General features: G+C 34.3%; 1 protein-coding gene across 1 annotated transcript in view; it reads left to right on the forward strand.

Annotated features, from left to right (window-relative positions):
- The window catches only part of SNAP91 (synaptosome associated protein 91), a 185,205-nt gene that overhangs the window by 92,528 nt on the left and 74,329 nt on the right, over positions 1–18,348 (forward strand). The window contains exons 8-11 of the mRNA XM_007951204.2: positions 3,268–3,309; positions 9,178–9,248; positions 11,527–11,532; positions 15,906–15,933. Coding sequence (XP_007949395.1) covers positions 3,268–3,309; positions 9,178–9,248; positions 11,527–11,532; positions 15,906–15,933 — 147 coding nt within the window. The remainder of the gene's footprint in view (positions 1–3,267; positions 3,310–9,177; positions 9,249–11,526; positions 11,533–15,905; positions 15,934–18,348) is intronic.

Below are 18,348 nucleotides of genomic sequence, written 5' to 3' on the forward strand. Positions count from 1 at the left end.
CCCATGGAAGCAGCAGTCAAGAAACTAAACAACATTATTAGGTAAATCTGCTGCAAAAGTCTTTTAAAGGGGACTTTTTTTTAAAAGAGCAATGATATCTCTTTGAAAACCAAGTGCCCCTGATCCAAGCCTTTGTCTTTTCAATAGTGTCGTATGTGTGTGAAAGCTGTACAATGGATAAAGAAGACTGAAGAAGAATTGATGCATTTGAATTGTGGTGTCAGCAAAGAATATTGAATATACCATGGACTGCCAGAAAAATGAATACATTTGTCTTGGAAGAAATACTGCTGGAATACTCCTTAGAAGCAAGAATGTCCAGCCTTTGTTTCTTGTACACTGAACTCTGGTGGTGTAGTGCCTAAGGCATTTGACTGCTAACCAGAAGGCTTGTGGTTCAAACTCCTCAGAAGGAAGACTTGGGCAATTTACTTCCGTAAAGATATCGCCTCGGAAACCCAAGAAAGGGTCGCTATGAATCACAATCGACTCCATGGCAGTGAGTTTGGTTTTTTGGTTTGGTCATGTTATCAGGAAAGACCACTCTAGAGAACGATGTCATTCTTGGTAAAGTAAAGGGTCAGGAAGATATGGGGACGACCTCAACGAGATGGACTGATGCAGTGGCTGCAACAATGGACTCAAACCTAGCAACAGTGGTGAGGGTGGCACAGCACAGGGTAGTGTTCTCATCTGTTGTATATAAGGTCACTATGAGTTGGAAACAACTTGATGGCATCTAACAACACAATACCAGAATCCTAAAATTCAGGTAAGAGGAGCAAAGGAAGAAGATGTATACAAGAATCATGGTGATGACTCATATATATGAGAATCATCTCTCTGACAGGCAGAGGAGTGAGCCTGTAGGTTATGAAAAACAACTTCCCTTCAAGACTCCTATGACCCTTCAAGCCACATAGGAACCTCATGCAAATAGTTGTTTAAAAAAAAAAAAACCTTTGCCTTTAAGTCATTTCCCACTCATTGTCACCCTGTCTGTTATAGAGTAGAAATATTCCATAGGATTTTCTTGGCTATACTAAGAAGTTCTAGTGTTGTAGTGTTTAAGGCATTTGGCTGCTAACCAAAGGTTGGTGGTTTGAACCCACCAGTTGCTCCATGGAAGAAAGGTGAGGCAGTCTGCTTCTGCAAAGATTTGTAGCCTTGGAAACCCAGTGAAGGTCACTGTGAGTTGGAATTGACTTGATGGCAGTGAGTTTGGTTTGGGTTTTGGAATGTTTATGGAAGCAGATTGCTAGGTCTTTTTTTTTTTTTTTGTGGTGGCTCTGGATGTGTTAGAACCACCAACCTTATGATTAGTAGTTGAGTGCAAACTGTTTGTCCCTCAGTGGACCTTTTTCCAGAATAATATAGCACATTTATTATCTAATAAAAAGGAACAAAGATAGCATTGATACAAATATTCTGTAAGGAAAAAGGAAAAGAGCAGCAAAATGAACTATCAGAAAAAGGACTCTCAGTAAATGTTGCAGTAGCTTAGATGATGTTGTGATCAGATATTTCACCATTAATTTTAAAACTTTATAAGGCAATTGCTTGTAACATAAAATTTTAAGGCAGAAGTGGAAGACTTGTGGAATATATGTGAGAAATGAGATGAAGTATAAGCTGGAGGAACTCCAGAAAGAAATAGAAAAGTCATCAGTGAAAAGACAAAATTGTTAGGATAAAAGGGAGAATAAACTTTATGGGAAACACAATAAAGGTTATGTCAGAAAGAAGTGAGATGGGGCATCAGGCTCAATTGGCATGACATACTACACAAAACATTGTTCCACATCCTACTTTGGCAAGTAGTGACTGGAATCTTAAAAGCTTCCAAGCAGCCATCTAGATGCAACAATGGGTCTCTCCTCATGCAGAGCAAAAAAGAATGAAGAATGCATGGAGAGAATTAGTTCTAGTGATGGGTACACTATGTGATCTGCAGCGTATACGACTTATGAGACCAGAAGAACTAGATAGTGCCTGGCTGCCACTGTCAACCACTCGGAGGGGGATTTGTGTAGGAGATCCTGGACAGAGAGGGAGAACAATGTGGAACAAAACTCACAATCATTTGGAAAAAAAAAAAAAAAAGAGGAGGGGACCAGGGACTAGGTTTGCTGGTCTGATAGAGCCTGATGGAACCACTGAGACTATGGCCCCTAGCTGCCCTTCAGGTCTGGAATTGAACCCACACCTGTGGCTTCCAGCCAAACAAAAAACAGGCATATGAATTGAATGTTTACCTGGAATAGATACACTCCTTGGAGAGAGCAATCATGGGAGAAAGAAGGGCTGCTTATGCACAGGGAGACGGCTCAGGGGGCAGGGGTGCATGGAGGGATGGACACAGGGAAAAGGTGACTGTCGGGAGGAAATGGGAGGGAAGCTGTTGCATTGTGGTGAATTGCGGTCAATGTCATGAGACAAAGTGTATGTAAACTGCTGTATGGAAAGTGAATTTGCTCTATAAACTTTCACCCAAATCACAATAAAATTTTTTTTAAAAAATTAAAAATGTAATTACTAGATCAAAATGGATTCCTTCTGAAGTGTCAGAAATACAAAAACATTTAACTTAAACTATTAAAAATGAGAAATAACATAAATAAGATGAATAACTAAAATATTAATACAAGTGAAAGGACTTACCTATTAAATGAAAAATTTTCAAATTATTTCATAAAGCAAAACACAGCTTTATTAAACACACCTACAACAAAGTGATTCATATGTCCTTGGAAATATATTAAAAAACTGGAAGACATATAAGAAAATAACAAAGTGTTTTCTCTGTGGGAGGGAAGGCTGAACTTGAAGAAATGCAGTCATTTATCAGCTCATACACCCTGAGCAAAATTTTAAAACTAAGTATATTTCCTGTCCAGAGGACTTTCTGAGCATTTTAACAATTTAAATTTTGTCTAAGCAGTTTCCTAGCTTCTTAGCTGCCATTATCATGGAGGAAGCCTTTGAATTTTACTCTTTAGTGTCTTTTAAGTTCACAGATTTTGGCAAAATTCTGTACATCTGTTATCTCTAATTTTATTATTGAAATGATTAATCATATTGAATAAAAAACTATACATAGAGCATGTATGTAAGGGGAGATTAACTATATAATAATTCTTTTTATACCACAGTTGAGCTGTGATTGTAATTAATAACATGATGACATGATGATTTCCTATTAAATGCAAATAAATAAATTTTACAAAAAATCCCCACTAAGCAGCAACTTCTTTTTTTAATCCACAGCAAGTTGGTATTGATAAAGGTGACATTCCTGACCTCACACAGGTAAGCTAATTTCTCAGCCGAAGATTTGGTATGCATGAAATTATTGCTCTATATTTTCAGATAAATAATCACACCTAGGGCATAGTTGTGTAAGCATTGAATGCATATTGAATTTAGGCTAACCATCTTTCTTATTATTTGTTCCAGCTTACTTATATTTTCTAGCTGTTGAATACATTTCTGGAGATAATATGAAGATGTTTTCTGCCATTATAACATAGTTTCTATTTTAAAGACAATTGAATTTACTTACTCAGCTCATCTTTTCATGCTTAAACTTGAATCAGAAGGAAGTCTTGAATTTTAATGAAAGCACTTTATTTATGAAAAATGACTATTTGTAGGCATTATAATCAAAATATTTCTGCCTGTGTGTCCTCCCAGTTTTCAACATGACCAGGGTGTGAAGGAGGGGCATGAATGAGGAGAACTCTGATGGCATAGTTGTACTGCACTGATTCTTGTCTCCTCTGCGAAGCAGAGGAATTCCCATATATAAAAGATCCTTTTCTTAAAGCTTAGTAGTGATAAATATGTGATTTTCCTGGGGACCATCTAGTAAGCAAAACCAATAATAAAAGCCTTCTAACCAATCCCTTTCCGTATCTAGAGATTACCATATATGGCTTCTAAGATGTAGAATCAAGGTCATTTTACATGTATAGAATTATTTTATGATCTTTCTCATAATCAGAAGGAACTGTTTTTATTTAATTAACTCAAGTCACTCTTGATAGGTAAACATGTCCTTAACTAGACTCAGTCAGATGTTGGAAGAGAGCACAGATCTGCTATCACATATTCGAGTAATAAAATTTTCTGTCTTTGTAAATAAAATGAAGCTTTACAATAAAACTTCATAATGAAAATTACCAAGTTGTTAATAATATTAAAGTTTGTGTAAATGTATCTTTATAATACTTTCTAATGTTTTTATATTTAAAACAATGTTAAATATTTATTAAAAATTAGAGAAAGTCAAAGAAATTATTCTTAATAAAATTCCAAATAAGCACTAAGAATACAAATAAAATTTATAGAAACACTTCAATAACATGAAGTCATTTTAGTTTTCAGTTTAAAAGTTGGGAAATACTCCTAGCACACAGAACATTAGTGTAAAATATGTATGGTACTAGGAGGAGATAGTATCTTTTGACTAGGCACATAACCTGAATAAGATGTGCCTGGATAGGGCTCAAATTAATGATGTATAAAGTGCCATGAAATATCTTTATTATGTGTAGATTTATGAACTTTGTAACACTATACTAGAAAGCAAAGAAAATCTGTGTTTTCATTTCCAAATAACTTAATTATAATAAAAATTTATATTGCATTTTTGTAAAATAATACACACAAATAGTACTATCAACCTAAAAATGTGGATAATAAAATCTTTAACTCCACAAATAACTTTTGGAAATGATAAATTTGCTTTATTTCAATGCTATGCTCATCACTACTGTGGAGTAAAAGAAATACTAGATGTATTGTTAAAGGGAGGTTTTCAGTAAGAAGAAAATAGATCTTCATTTGTCTGTTTGGGTAGAGTCTGATTGAAGACAGGAAAGATTTAAAAGAATATTTTAAAACTTTTGGTTTGGAAAATAGAAGAGTACGTCATTGAAGTATATCAAGTATGTCATTGAAAGAGAGTTCACATACGTGGATTTTATTTTTAATGGTATTATGATATTCTTTATAATTTATATAGTCTTTTCTCAAGAATTCTGGAGATAATATTTGAGGATATGAAGTATGTGTTTTCATAGTTTGGGGAGCAGAAGCCCTGTCCCAGAGAAGATAAAATCATCCTTTGGGGCTGGTAGAAAGCGACTCCATTGTGAACATTCATAGGAATCTGGTAGCACTCTATTCTCAGCTTTTGTTACTATCCTAAAAGCCACATGTATTATTATAGTAACATTTACTTTTAAGTTATATTCTCACAAGAAAATTCCTTTAGTTAAATGCTCCTAGTGATATTTAAATCCCAATATAAATGTATGGTGCACTTCTGAAATTTCTTCATAAGTAACCTAATGGTGTCCTCTGTATGGATTGTTATCAGTGGAAGCTACACAGCCTTCTGTGGCTCTTATTCAGAGCTAGCTCCTTTCAGAGATCTGATGTTGTTATGTGCCGTTGAGTCAGACCTGACTCATAGCTATCCTCCTTGGGTTTCCGAGATAGTATCAGTATGGAAGTAGATTGCCCAACCTTCCTTCCAAGGAGTGGCGGGTGGGTTTGAACCACTAGCCTTCTGGTTAACAGTCAAATGCCTTAGCCACTATGCTACCAGAGCTCCTTCAGAGGTCTGATGGAGACCTTAATTGAACTAAGGGTTGAGGTCCACTAAAACAGCATGATCTGGTCTGAACTGGGTCCTGAGCTATTTCTCCTGAAATTAGTCCATTAGATGATGTTAGATTGGGATTAATCTGGAGAAGCGTCAGAAATACTGGGTTGTGTGGATTCAATTTAACTCCTCTGATATTAGTTTCTAGTCTCTGGAAGGCATCTCTGAGGCCACAATAGCGTGAATGCACCCCTAGCAATTAACAAAATTACCTGTTGCAAGAGAGTTAAAGAAGAGATGGACATCAGAAGGGCTTTTTATTGACTAGGAATTAGTATTCTTATAGGTAAAACAGGAGATCTGGTAGCATAGTGCCTAAGGCATTTGACTGCTAACCAGAAGGCTGGTGGTTCAAACCCACTAACCACTCCTCGGAAGGAAGATGGGGCAATCAACTTCTGTAGTGATACTGCCTCGGAAACCCAAGGAGGGGTCGCTATGAGTCGGGTCTGACTCGACGGCACATGACAACAACATAGCTAAAACAGATTAAATTCCTCTTAAAGCAAAATGGAGAGACATGCATTTAATAGATTTCTTTTAGACTAAAGAATACGTAACAAACACCAAAGTGATGATCTGTAGCTCTTTTTATTTGTGTATATAATATCATAAATGCATCTAGATGAGTCATGAATATCAAGGACATTTTGAAAATACTTTCAAAAGTAGTATTTTGGATAAGAAATGAATATGGACATTTCAGATAGTGATCTTGTTGGCCACCTTTTCCCCCTATTTTTGGATGCTTTAGAATTTAAATCACTTGAAGTTTAGATAGATGCTTACCTTTGATCCCGGGCTCACCATCAGCAATGAGTTTATTCCAAGAAAAGGATTTTTAAAATACTGATTTCCTGTTTAGTGTGTGTATATTCCAAATTTCAAATATTTCCATTTATGAAAATTATCTTAGGTTTTGATGTCAGGAATTCTGGTTGATCTGAAAACTACCTGTAAAGACAAGTCTCCTTTTAAAGACTATATCGTCAAGGAATCGGTAACCATGATATTATATTGCTGTTACCTCTTAGCTTTCGTAGGCTTACTCTTGTTCTTTGGGTTAATATTTCTATCTGATTGGTCTACTGTCTTTGGCACTTCTGTAAATGAGCAACTAAAAATATTGCTAATATATTTTGTATCTTTTGTTGCTTTTACAACAGCAGAGGCATTCTCAAAACACTGCCCCTTAGAGATTTCAGAGACAGTCATCCTTTATTGTCAACTATGTGCCAAGAATGTGCTCAGTGCAATGGATATAATTGCAAAAGAGACCAACATTCCTTTATTTCTGGACATTACTATCAAAAGGCTTTTTTTTTTTCCTTCCCACAAAGTACTTGAAAGATTTATTTCTATTAGATTTCGTATCTTCTTATAAGAAATATAAATGAGAAAGCACTTTTAAATCTCTGGGATAAAATGTTCCAAACTTAAGCACTTTTATTATAGTGTATTACTAAATAACCCCCCTTTAAAAAAAGTTTTATAGTCTCAGGGTCCTCGACCTCTTTTTAATGGTCTCTTTCAACTACTGTGATTTATACTGCAGTTTGTCCCCCCCCCCCACTTCAAATCATTAAGAGTGTTTACAAAAAGAGTAAAAATGCAAACTTATTTAGCTTAGTTTTTTTTCCCTTGTTTCTTTAGATAACTAAACAAGTTTATAGGAGAAAATACTACCTCCTTTTTTATCGTTATTTGTTTTTCTCTATTTTGTGATTATAAATAGTATGTATTTTTCTCACACTCTTTTGAATCTAAATTTAACAAAGAATCACATTCTTTTAAATTGCATTTAACCTTCAGAATTCCTAAGTGTTCTAACCAGACAGAGTTCTGTGACTTGGTATATTTTTTCTCTATTGTGATTGAGCAAAAAAAAAGGAATGAGAAAATTTTAAAGTTACATTCCTGGGCCTTCTAGTTTCCATCATGATAATCTTGAAGCAGTCAGGTATGAATGTGCCTGAAAATTTTGAAGTCATTTCTGTTTTTTTCCCTTTTAAGTTTAAAAAATACATTCTATTTATTCAATGAGCATTTCCTTATACTTTGCTATCTGTTTTACAGAGTGAAATTTCCTTTATCTCTCTTAAAAAATATTTTTTTAAAAACTTGAGGTATTCCCCAACTTGTGGTTTATTGGAATTTGGAGTCCATGTTCATCTGAATTATCTCCGGAAATTCTAGTTTTTATAAATTTTTAGATTTATTATGTCTCCTGAAAGCCATTGTCTTTTTACTCTAAAGTTGAAAATTTTTCAGATATGCTCATAGGGTTGTCTCTTTCTACCTAACCCCATCACTATGATCAAGTTAGTATTTTGGATCGCTTAGTAATTTACATTTTCAGTAATCACACAATTGTTAAGAGACTTTACAAGTCTATTAGTTAAATACAAATGAATATTAAGTATCCTGAACTTTCATAATTAAAACAATTTTAATGTGTTTTATACTAATTTGTTACTAATTAAATATACAATGTCAAGTGCATAATTATATGAGTTTCCTTGAATTCTGTAAGCTATTCCAGTAGTTAGACTTTCAAAATTAATTTCACATTACTTGAAGAATAATTATCACATTTAAATATGTAGTGTATTTATATATTTCATTCATGAAGTGCTGTTCTTTGAATGCCTGTGCTGCTGTTAAGGTCTAATTTGGTTGCAATTATTTGAGAAAGATGAAATAAAATCTCCAATGCGTGAGGGATAGATTGGGTGGATATTTGTATGAATCTCTCATTTCTCCTTCCAATATACAGTAAAATGCTGTCACTTTATATTGCCTAAAGTGTTATATAGAAATAACATTTAGGTCTTTTAATAAAAAAATTGAAATATGTCATATTAAGTCTTCCAATACACAGTATTCTATTATAACATTATTATTATTTGGCTAAAGTTACTTTATTGTTTATATAAATTACATAGTGTAATAATAATATCCTAATTGTTTTTTTTACCATTAATTAAAGTTATATTCTTTTCCCAACAACTCTCATTTACCCTCTTTTTTTGAATACAGTAGCATTTTTTTCTAGTATTTCACATGGATAAGTGAAATTTTACTGTATTTTAAAATTTCTATAAGTTTGTATTTGGGCACTTATATTTTTCACTTGAATGCAAATACCTATTCCTTTTTCATTGTGGTCTTATGGGAAGGTATTGCTGAATTTGATTTAATTGAGTTTACTGCATATAAATAATATCTCAGTAAAAGTCTATCCAATGTAATCTCTACACTGAAACCACACTGTAGCACTATCTGTTATGCAGTGGAATTAAGTATGTCTAAAATGTGTCTGTTTAGGATTCCATGGAATTGAAGTACTTAAATACAAAAAAGAGAAAAAAAACCTAATGAAATTGTCTCACTTAAGTATTGAGAGCCACTCACGGACCTCCACTATTCAAAGTTACAGTGATGTTCCAGTGTATTTACTTTGAAAGAAAACAATGCAGACATTTATTCTTACTTTCTTATTGTAGGCTCCAAGCAGTCTTATGGAGACCCTTGAACAGCATCTAAATACATTAGAAGGAAAGAAACCCGGAAACAAGTATGCATTAGTTATATATTCTAAATGAGATGAAAAATACTAGAATTGTTCCTTCAAAAAATAGAAATTTAACATGGTACAATTTATAACACTGCAATTTTAGGGTATGCCTTATTATAATTCTTCTGGTTACCTTAGGACCCCTGCCCTGCCCATTTAACTTACGACATTGTGACCTCCTGGGTAGGCAATCTGACTGCAGGCTAATACAGCAAATTAGTAGTTTATTCCTATGTTAACTGAACATTTGATTTATATATTCGCTTTTAGAATGGATACACAATATACAAAAAAGAGTTGCCTGCTGTTTAAAAACCAAAGGTATTATCACTGAGGATGAGTGAACACAGTACAATTTTACCCATCAGCTTTGAACACTTGTTATGTTATCAACCCCACTGAGAATGAAAGCCCTCAAGTACAGTTTTCTGGACTCCAGTGTCTCGCTGTTAGGCATGGCATGTTGCTGTCCAAATTACTCAGGGATCTTTTTATAAACTATAGTAGCAGTCAAGCAGGAAGGAAGTATGCTTTTTGCTAGATTTTTATACCTTTGTGTTTGGGCACTTATGTGTTTTACTGTGCTTCCTCATAGCATTTAGAAAACTTCAAGTTTCATTACTTTTTTCTCTTCAGCAGGTGTCAAAACTTGTCTGTTCACAAGATCTCATGTTTTTCAGTCTTGTACTTTATGCTACCTCTAATTCTGCCAGTTTGGGGTGCCTGGCCTCCTTTTCTCTGCCCTCCTGGAAGAGCTATCTTCATTCTTAACTTCTCATGAAAGCCTTTCTGATCATGTACTACCCTGTGTTGTGGCTGTCTCCCTCCATAATATGGTTTATCTCACCAAATAGATTTTGTGATTCTGAAGGACAGTGACTATTCTATACTTCATTAGCTATACCTAAACACTTAATGTAGTCTCGACAGAGATTCAGCTTGAAATATGTCTTTGTTGGTGGTGCCAGATATATGTTTATTTCAGTAGATTGACAACGTAACTTGGCAGAGACAACCGGTAAGTAGATCATTGCAGAATTGTAGGCTGATCGGGAACTTTACCCGTGTTACAGCTATCAAAACACAAGTCCTTTCTGATGTTTTTCTCTCTGAGCATTCTTTCAGAATCCAGACTTGTGTCTTGATGTTAAATTTTGTTGGTTATTTCATTAGCTATGTGCTATTTTTGTTATCTTTTCTAACTTGGTATAGAAATCATTGTATGTTTTACATTTTCAATGATGAATAACAGTGTAGGAGCCTTTCAGCAATGATGACAGAGCTGTCTGGAATGATGGGTGTCAGGACCTCTCAGGGTCTCTGTCAAGGTGATTTTGTGGACAGGAATTTGTCCCCAACTTCATTGTGGCCATGGATGATCAGACTTTTGTGGGTAGATTGATGTCAGCTCTTCTATTGTGGGTACATTAACTCACAGTAGAAAATGTCAGCTTCCAATTATTGAAATAGGTGTGTTGGCTATTCCTTTCCTTGTATTATGGTATCTGGAAAACCAAATGAGTTGCTCAGGATTTAGGTAAAATGAGGCAAGAAGCCTGTGGCACAGGGACCTCTTTAGCTAAGGAAATATGCATATCCCCTGGTATTAGAGTCCTTCCTTTGGACAGTGCTGGTTGCATGCTGCAAGTAGGCTTCTCTGCATTCTTTTCCCCTCAGGGTCCTCTATACCCTGCACACTTTTTCTTGTTAAAACTGCCAGCAGTCCAGTTAGTGGAGAAGCCTCCTTCCCAGTTAAAGTGAGTTAACGTCAAATCTGGAGTCTCTGGGTGGTACAAAGTGTAACATGCTCAGTTGCTAACTGGGAGATTGAAGGCTACCCAAAGGTACCTTGGAAGAAAGGTCTGGCACTTTACTTCTCAAAAATCAACCAGTGAAATCCTATGGAGGACAGTTCTACTCTGACACACATGGATCATCATGAGTTAAAATTGACTTGGGATCAACTGGTCAACTGCAAATCTGAATGTGCCATCTTGTGGCCACTGCAAACTGTTTTCAGAAGAAGTAGCTCTAGATATGTGTTTATACTTTATAAAAGTGAAATAAAAAGTCAATAATCTTCTGTTTTGAATTACCTTTTACTTTGCATAATTTTCTCTCTCTCCTTTAAAATCATTTTATGCTTGTCATTTCTTTCCTGAATTGGCTGAGACCACAATGATCTTATCTTTTACATATTCCCTATTTTTAAAATAAATAAGCTACAGTAGTTAACTATTTTCTTCTTTGTATGTTTGTGCTTACCTGGGAACTTAAGTGAAGGGTGAGTACTATGTTGAGTGACATTTTTGCATTTGGTCATTACTAAAATGCAAAAACACTCTTGAGATTCCACATTTGGTGTTTAGAACATTTTTAACTGAGTTCTGTCAATTTTACACACCTGTGTGTTTTTAATTATGCACTTTTTGTTCTTTGTCTCCCAAGGTGACTAGCATAAATGGTTTTACTTTCTTTGGGTCTTATTGGATCAACATTAACAATCTTTCTTACATTTTAGAAATGAAAGATTTTCTACTTGTTTAGTAAATAAAAGATTTTCCCATAGCATATGGAAGAAGTGCCAAAAGAATTTTTTTAAGAAAATTGATTACTTTTATTCTTTTATCTTTCACTAGCAGAATATAACTCCTCTAATTTCCAAGTAAATCAATAAAATGAAACATTCAAATGTCTGCTGTGAAAAATATGTATGCCTTTTATATTTAATGCTTTGTGTCCACTGATACTTATTTTGAAAATTTATGCAATACTTTGTAATATACCTTTGTATATTATGGCACAGAACAAAAAAGAGAAATTGATTTTATGATCTTATATAAGTTTACTAAGTGTGGGGAAGGAGAGGTAAGGTTAAAGGAAACATAAGATAAATCTTTTATAATTAAAATTACTTGGAAGACGTAGATATATTTTGCATGTCAATTTTTTTCCGCCTGGCCATCACTTACACCAAAAATATATAGGAATTATTGTTATGAATAGAATAAGAAATAACAAAATTTCGTATTTTGACAGCTTAGAAGGAAACCTTGGCATTTACTATGTTCATAATAAAAATCTATAGATTTGTTTGTATCATTTTACAGAATTTAGCATAAGGCACTTGACTGCTAACCAGAAGGCTGGAGGTTCAAACCCACCAGCCACTCCTCAGAAGGAAGATGGGGCAATCTACTTCCGTAGTGATACTGCCTCATAAACCCAAAGAGGGGTCGCCATGAGTCGGTTCCGACTCGACGGCACATAACAACACAACACAACAACTATATGGGTCATTCATTCACTTTTAAAATTATCTTAGTGTAGTGCCTGATTTTTTCCCAGCAAGATTCATTGTATACTAGATTGCTCTAAATTAAATTGTTAAAATCATATTATTCTTTATAAATGGCGTTGTGTATATATGTGTATGGAAGGAGCCCTAGTAGTGCAGTGGTTAAGCACTCAGCTGCTAACGAAGGGTTGGCAATTAGAACACATCCAGTGGCTCCACAGGAGAAAGACCTGGTGATCTGCTCCCATGAAGATTACAGCTTGGAAAACTCTCTGGGCAGTTATCCTCTGTCACATACTGTTGAGATGAGTGTAAACTGACTCTAGCACCTAACAACAAAATAGTATATGCAGCATGTATATGTTGCATTTTCTTCTATAACCAGCACATGACCAATGGTAGGGTGAAAAATAAACTGAAGAGCATGTGAAAAGAAAGTGTATGTGTTTTGTAAGAGAGGAACAAGTGTACTGGGTTCATGTGTGGTTTTGGCTGGCCAGGCTGGAATATGAAATGAGCATAGGCTTTGGGCATCAGACTGGAATAAGTGCTTGAATCCACCATTAAGTATTGGTGTGACTTTGGCAAGTTATTAAGTCCTTTGAGCCTCAGGAGCCCCAGATTTTAATCAGTGATTGGTTTTGCTTTTTAAAGCCATGGACCAATGGGAACACTTCTAGTTCTCATCTTTTGGGTGAAATTATGGCAAAAGCAAGATCAGGTTCTTGAGAATATAGGTAACACATCCTGGTAGTTTACTTTCACACAAATAATTTTTAAGATTTTTGGTTAATATATTAATTATAAAAAGAGTACATAAATATATTCTCATAATAAAATTTAAATAGCACTGAAATATATTTATGTGCCTAAAAATTGCCAGTGGCTGTGTAACATGCTTGAGATATAAAACAATTAGATGAGTTCCCTCCCTTCAAAGAACTCGGCATCTACTGGAGGGGAGAAATAATTACATTGATAATTGAAATACAATGTGGTAAATGGGATGATAGCTCAACAGAGGCCTTACAAGACTTTCATTTGTTGAATAATCTGTGGTGTAATTATAAGTATCATTTAGTAATAGCACTCATAGAAGCTTGGCAAACTGATTCTTGTGCCAGTGATGATTTTTCATACTCAGCGTTGAGTATGATTTCCTTTAATAACAGACAGAGAGGGTCTATCATTGCTTCTGTATTTTTATTCTTGCTGTCAGGTATATTCTATATAATAAACTTATGTATATTTGGAAATACATGTCAAAAAATTTTGCTTATCCTGATTTCTCCTTTCTTTATTAATATTTCTCATTGTATCAGTACCACTAAGAGTCAGTTCATGAAAATTGCTTGGGAGATTAATAAGTTAATTTTAATTTAGTTCATTCTTAGAAATTGGCTACGTCAAATGGTTTCTGATTTCATTGCAGCATTCAGGATATTATTTTCCTGGGTGTGTTTTTATTTAGACTGAACTCCCTTTTCTATATTTATGAAGAAATATGGAGATGGGATGGAAAGATTATTAGCCAAAAACTCTTTAGAGAATTTTCAGCTTTGTGCTGTACTAGATTTTTAGATTCGTAAGTAACTTTCTGAAGACTCTGGTGGTGCAGTGGTTAAGGCATTCGGGTGCTAATTGAAAAGTCGGTGGTTTGATCCCATCAGCCACTCTGTGGGGAAAGGATGAGGCAGTCTGCTTCTGTGAAGATTTATGGCCTTGGAAACCCCATGGGGCAGTTCTACTCTATCCTGTTGGGTCACTGTGAGTTGGACTTGATTTAATAGCAGTGGTTTTTGAGTTAATAACTTTCGGTAGATAACAGCAAGCATTATAAATCCATTTATTTCTATAGACCCTTTGAAATGACTAATAAAGATAAATATTTGTCTTGTTTCTCACAGGATTTGTTACTTTTAAGAAAACGTTAGCTGAACTACTTTTAACCAAATTAAATGCTTCTCTTGTTTGTTATTATATAGGAAAAATCTGTGTGTCCCTTGCTTTATTTTACTTGTCTTCATTTTAATAATTTAATTTAAATAGGAAATGGCAAGCATGCATTGCAAATGAAGTTGCTCTAAAAGGCATTAACTGACATAAAATACTGCTAAGTTTCTTTTGCTATGTCTAAGGAAACAAAAATTCTTAATACTGTGAAAAATTCCAGTTAGAAAATCTCTGCTAATTTTGTTTTGCTACTGCTTTGGTAGCATAGTGCCTTAACCTGGTGGTTCAAACCCACCAGCCACTCCTCGGAAGGAAGATGGGGCAATCTACTTCTGTAGTGATACTGCCTTGGAAACCCAAGGAGGGGTCGCTCTGAGTCAGGTCTGACTCGATGGCACATAACAACAACAACTGCTATGTGTGATATTTTATCTGTAGCTAAATAAAAAGCTATTCCTGCCATCCTATAAGATCCTGAAAATATGACTTCCTTAATTTGTTTTGTTATCAATTCATTTTCTTAGTAAAGATGTGAGTTGTTCAGGCAGTTGTTTCTGAATGGTGTACGATTTGCTAGAAATGGTGTATGATACTAGTAATCCAACTAAAAAACTTTACTCCCTTCTAATTGTCACTCACTTTCTTAGAAATAAGCACAGAGGTAACTAACTAGTTTCTTTTTTTAATCTCCAGCTGATAATAACAGGATGATGTAAGAAACTAGATAAACTTCAACAATGTAAATATGGAAATCAGGACATATTTCAGGTGCAGGGCTCATAGGGATCTTTTTTTTTTTTTTAATTTTAGCATTTCTTTTATATGTAACAATTATGATTAAATTATCATAATGTACTTAAGCCTTAATAGGTTTTCTTACTTTTAAAAATAATAAACCAAAAGGTTTTTTATTCTATAAAGCATTATTTTTTTCCTAACTCTTGGCAAAATTTAAAAAATCCAATTTAGACAGTTAATTTTTGTTGAACATAAACAATGAGAATAGATTTGAGGTAGAACTGAGTTGCCAGGGATATGAAAAATAATTTTGAATTTAAGAATTTGTGTGCTGGAAATTATATGGATGAAAACATTGGAAAAAGATACCACAATTGATTAGCCATTAGTTGATAGTTTTTGAAGCTAGGTTATGGGCCCCTGTGTTTTCATTGTACTAGTCTTCATTTCTATGTGAAATGTTTTATAATACATTTTTGAAATAAATTTTTTTAAATGCCATTATTGTTGAAAAGATAAAAAGTAAAGCTTTAAAATAGTTTAACCATTACTAAAGTGTCTATACATAAAAAATTTTAATGCTTGACCAAAGGATATCATTAAACTTAAATGCTTCCAGAAATGTATTTATGTATATTCAGTTTTAATTTTTTTATATTACCTTGTAGATCTGGTGCTCCCTCTCCATTAAGTAAGGTAAGTTCCTGTGTATTAATCATTTTATATCTATATCTATATCTTTATATATATTTATATATATATCTTAGTGCAAGGTAGCATAACAAAGTCCTCTGTTTGGAATAATTTCTTTAAAATGAGATAAACTTTATAACTGAAAACAAATGCATTAGTATAATGTTTACCTGGTTACAAAGCACTTTAACATGCTGAATCTCAGCCTTCTAGGGAAGGTGATGCTATACATGTATTATTGTTAGAGCAATCAGTTATTGTTAGGTGTCTGTTAACGAGCGTGTCTTTTAGACAGTCTTCTGTCAGAATTTTAATAACTCCATCACCTTCATGTTGAAGGATCAGAATTAGAGCTATCAGTGAGAAGAATATTTACTTCTGTAGATCTTTAACTTTACTTTTGTCATAGTATTTTCCAGGCAAAACTATATTAAGTATGCTCTTTCCTCTCTGGCTGATTTCTATTATTTAATTGCTGTCATTAGATTTAGAACATCATTATGAGTGCACTGGTTGTTCCCAGATACCCATGAGCTATGCCAGTGACTGGCTGGCTGCATGAGATTCCCTCTGGGAGCTCAAACAGTCAGATCAGATAAGCAAACAATTCCCCAGCCATTCTGACACAAAGTTAGATTTAAAACTACTATATCTATGTTAAAAATTCCAACGTATGATGATTGTTGAGTGGATTGTGATAACTGTGGCATCCTTGGGCATAGTAAATTTCTGTATTTTGGCCAAATCAAATTTTACTGAATTTGTCTCTTTGTAATAACAGGATTATGTTGGTTTTGTTTTCCTAGCTCTAACATCTTCTTAGAGTTTGTTGTTCCAAGGCAATTTTTAAAATTCTGTATGTGTGGTAAAATATTTGTAACAAAATATTTGCCATTTTAACCATTTATAAGTATGCAACTAATTGACATTAATTACATTTATCATGCTGTGCAACCATCTCCACTATCCGTTTCCATTTTTCATCATCTAAACAGGAATTCAGTGCCCCTTAAGTAATAGTTCCTCATTTCCCCTTTCCCCCAGCTCCTAGTGACCACTAATGAACTTTTGCCTATATATATTTGTATAATGCAGTTTTTAATGGGCTTTTGTAGACCTTAGTGTCTGCTTTTTTGTTGGTAGCATTCATTACTGGCATTAAATTCTCAGTGTTGTTTCAAAAACATCATTTTGTAAGCATATTTAGATGCAATAGTTTCAGAAACAGGAAAAAAAAAACTTTTTAAAAAGGAGTTGTAAATGTCTAGAGATAACACACAAATTAAACTTCATTACCATTCTAGTCCCTTGATCATCTTCTCTTTTCCATTTGGTGAAGGGACAGGCTTGAGTTGACATTTTCTGAGCAGTAATATCTGTATTGGGAGCTCTGGTAGCATAGTGGCTAAGGCACTTGACTGCTAACCAGAAGACTGGCGGTTTAAACCCACCAGCCACTCCTCGGAAGGAAGGTTGGGCAATCCTACTTCCGTAGTGATGGTGCCTCGGAAACCCAAGGAGGGGTCACTATGAGTCGGGGCCGACTCGACAGCAAATAACAACAACAACAACAACAATATCTGTATTAGGAGCCTTGGTGGTGCGGTGGTTAAGCATCTGGCTGTTAATCGAAAGGTCAGCAGTTTGAACCCACCAGTTGTTCAATGGGGTAAAAGACCAGGTGATGTGCTCCTGTTAATATTGTATCCTTGGAAACCCTATGGAGCAGTTCTCCTGTACGGTTGCTATGACAATAACAACAGTATCCATGTTGCTTGAGGGTTTTTCTTTACTGAAGTGCACAATACTTGGCACTTGTGGATCTACTGAATTTTTACTTAATTGATTAATTATATTCTTGGACAAATCTATATTACACAAATACTTCTTAAGTCTGAAAAGTATTATAAATTTCTTATCTCTTAAGCCCCTTTTCTTAAATTAGTCTTTGAAAAACTTCCTTTCAGTTTGTTCTATTTGTAATCAGATGTCCAGTTATGACAACATCTGATAGCTCTTATTTGGACATGGTCTTTGTGTATTTTATTGCTGATATATGTCATTTCCACTTATAGAACTATGTATTGGTACATTGTTTTGAGATATCTCAACAGTATTTCTCTTGTGAATACATCTCCATGTATTAAATTAAAGGCACCAGATAATTAATTAATATCTAATTAATTATTATAGATTATCTAATTATTAATTAATATCTAACTAATTAATTCTTGATTAATTAAAGGCACCAGATAAACATAATTGGATAATCATTTTAAAAAATATATTTTAAAATGTTTATTTTAAAAATATGTTAGCTGATCATTAACACCTCTTCTTAAAAATAAGCTGCTGTTGTTATGTGCCATCGAGTTGGACCCGACTCATAGTGACCCCTCCTTGGGTTTCTGAGGCAGT

Source organism: Orycteropus afer, unplaced genomic scaffold (genome assembly GCF_000298275.1).
Source record: "Orycteropus afer afer isolate SDZICR_OR568_19922 unplaced genomic scaffold, OryAfe1.0 scaffold00011, whole genome shotgun sequence".
NCBI lineage: Eukaryota > Metazoa > Chordata > Mammalia > Tubulidentata > Orycteropodidae > Orycteropus > Orycteropus afer.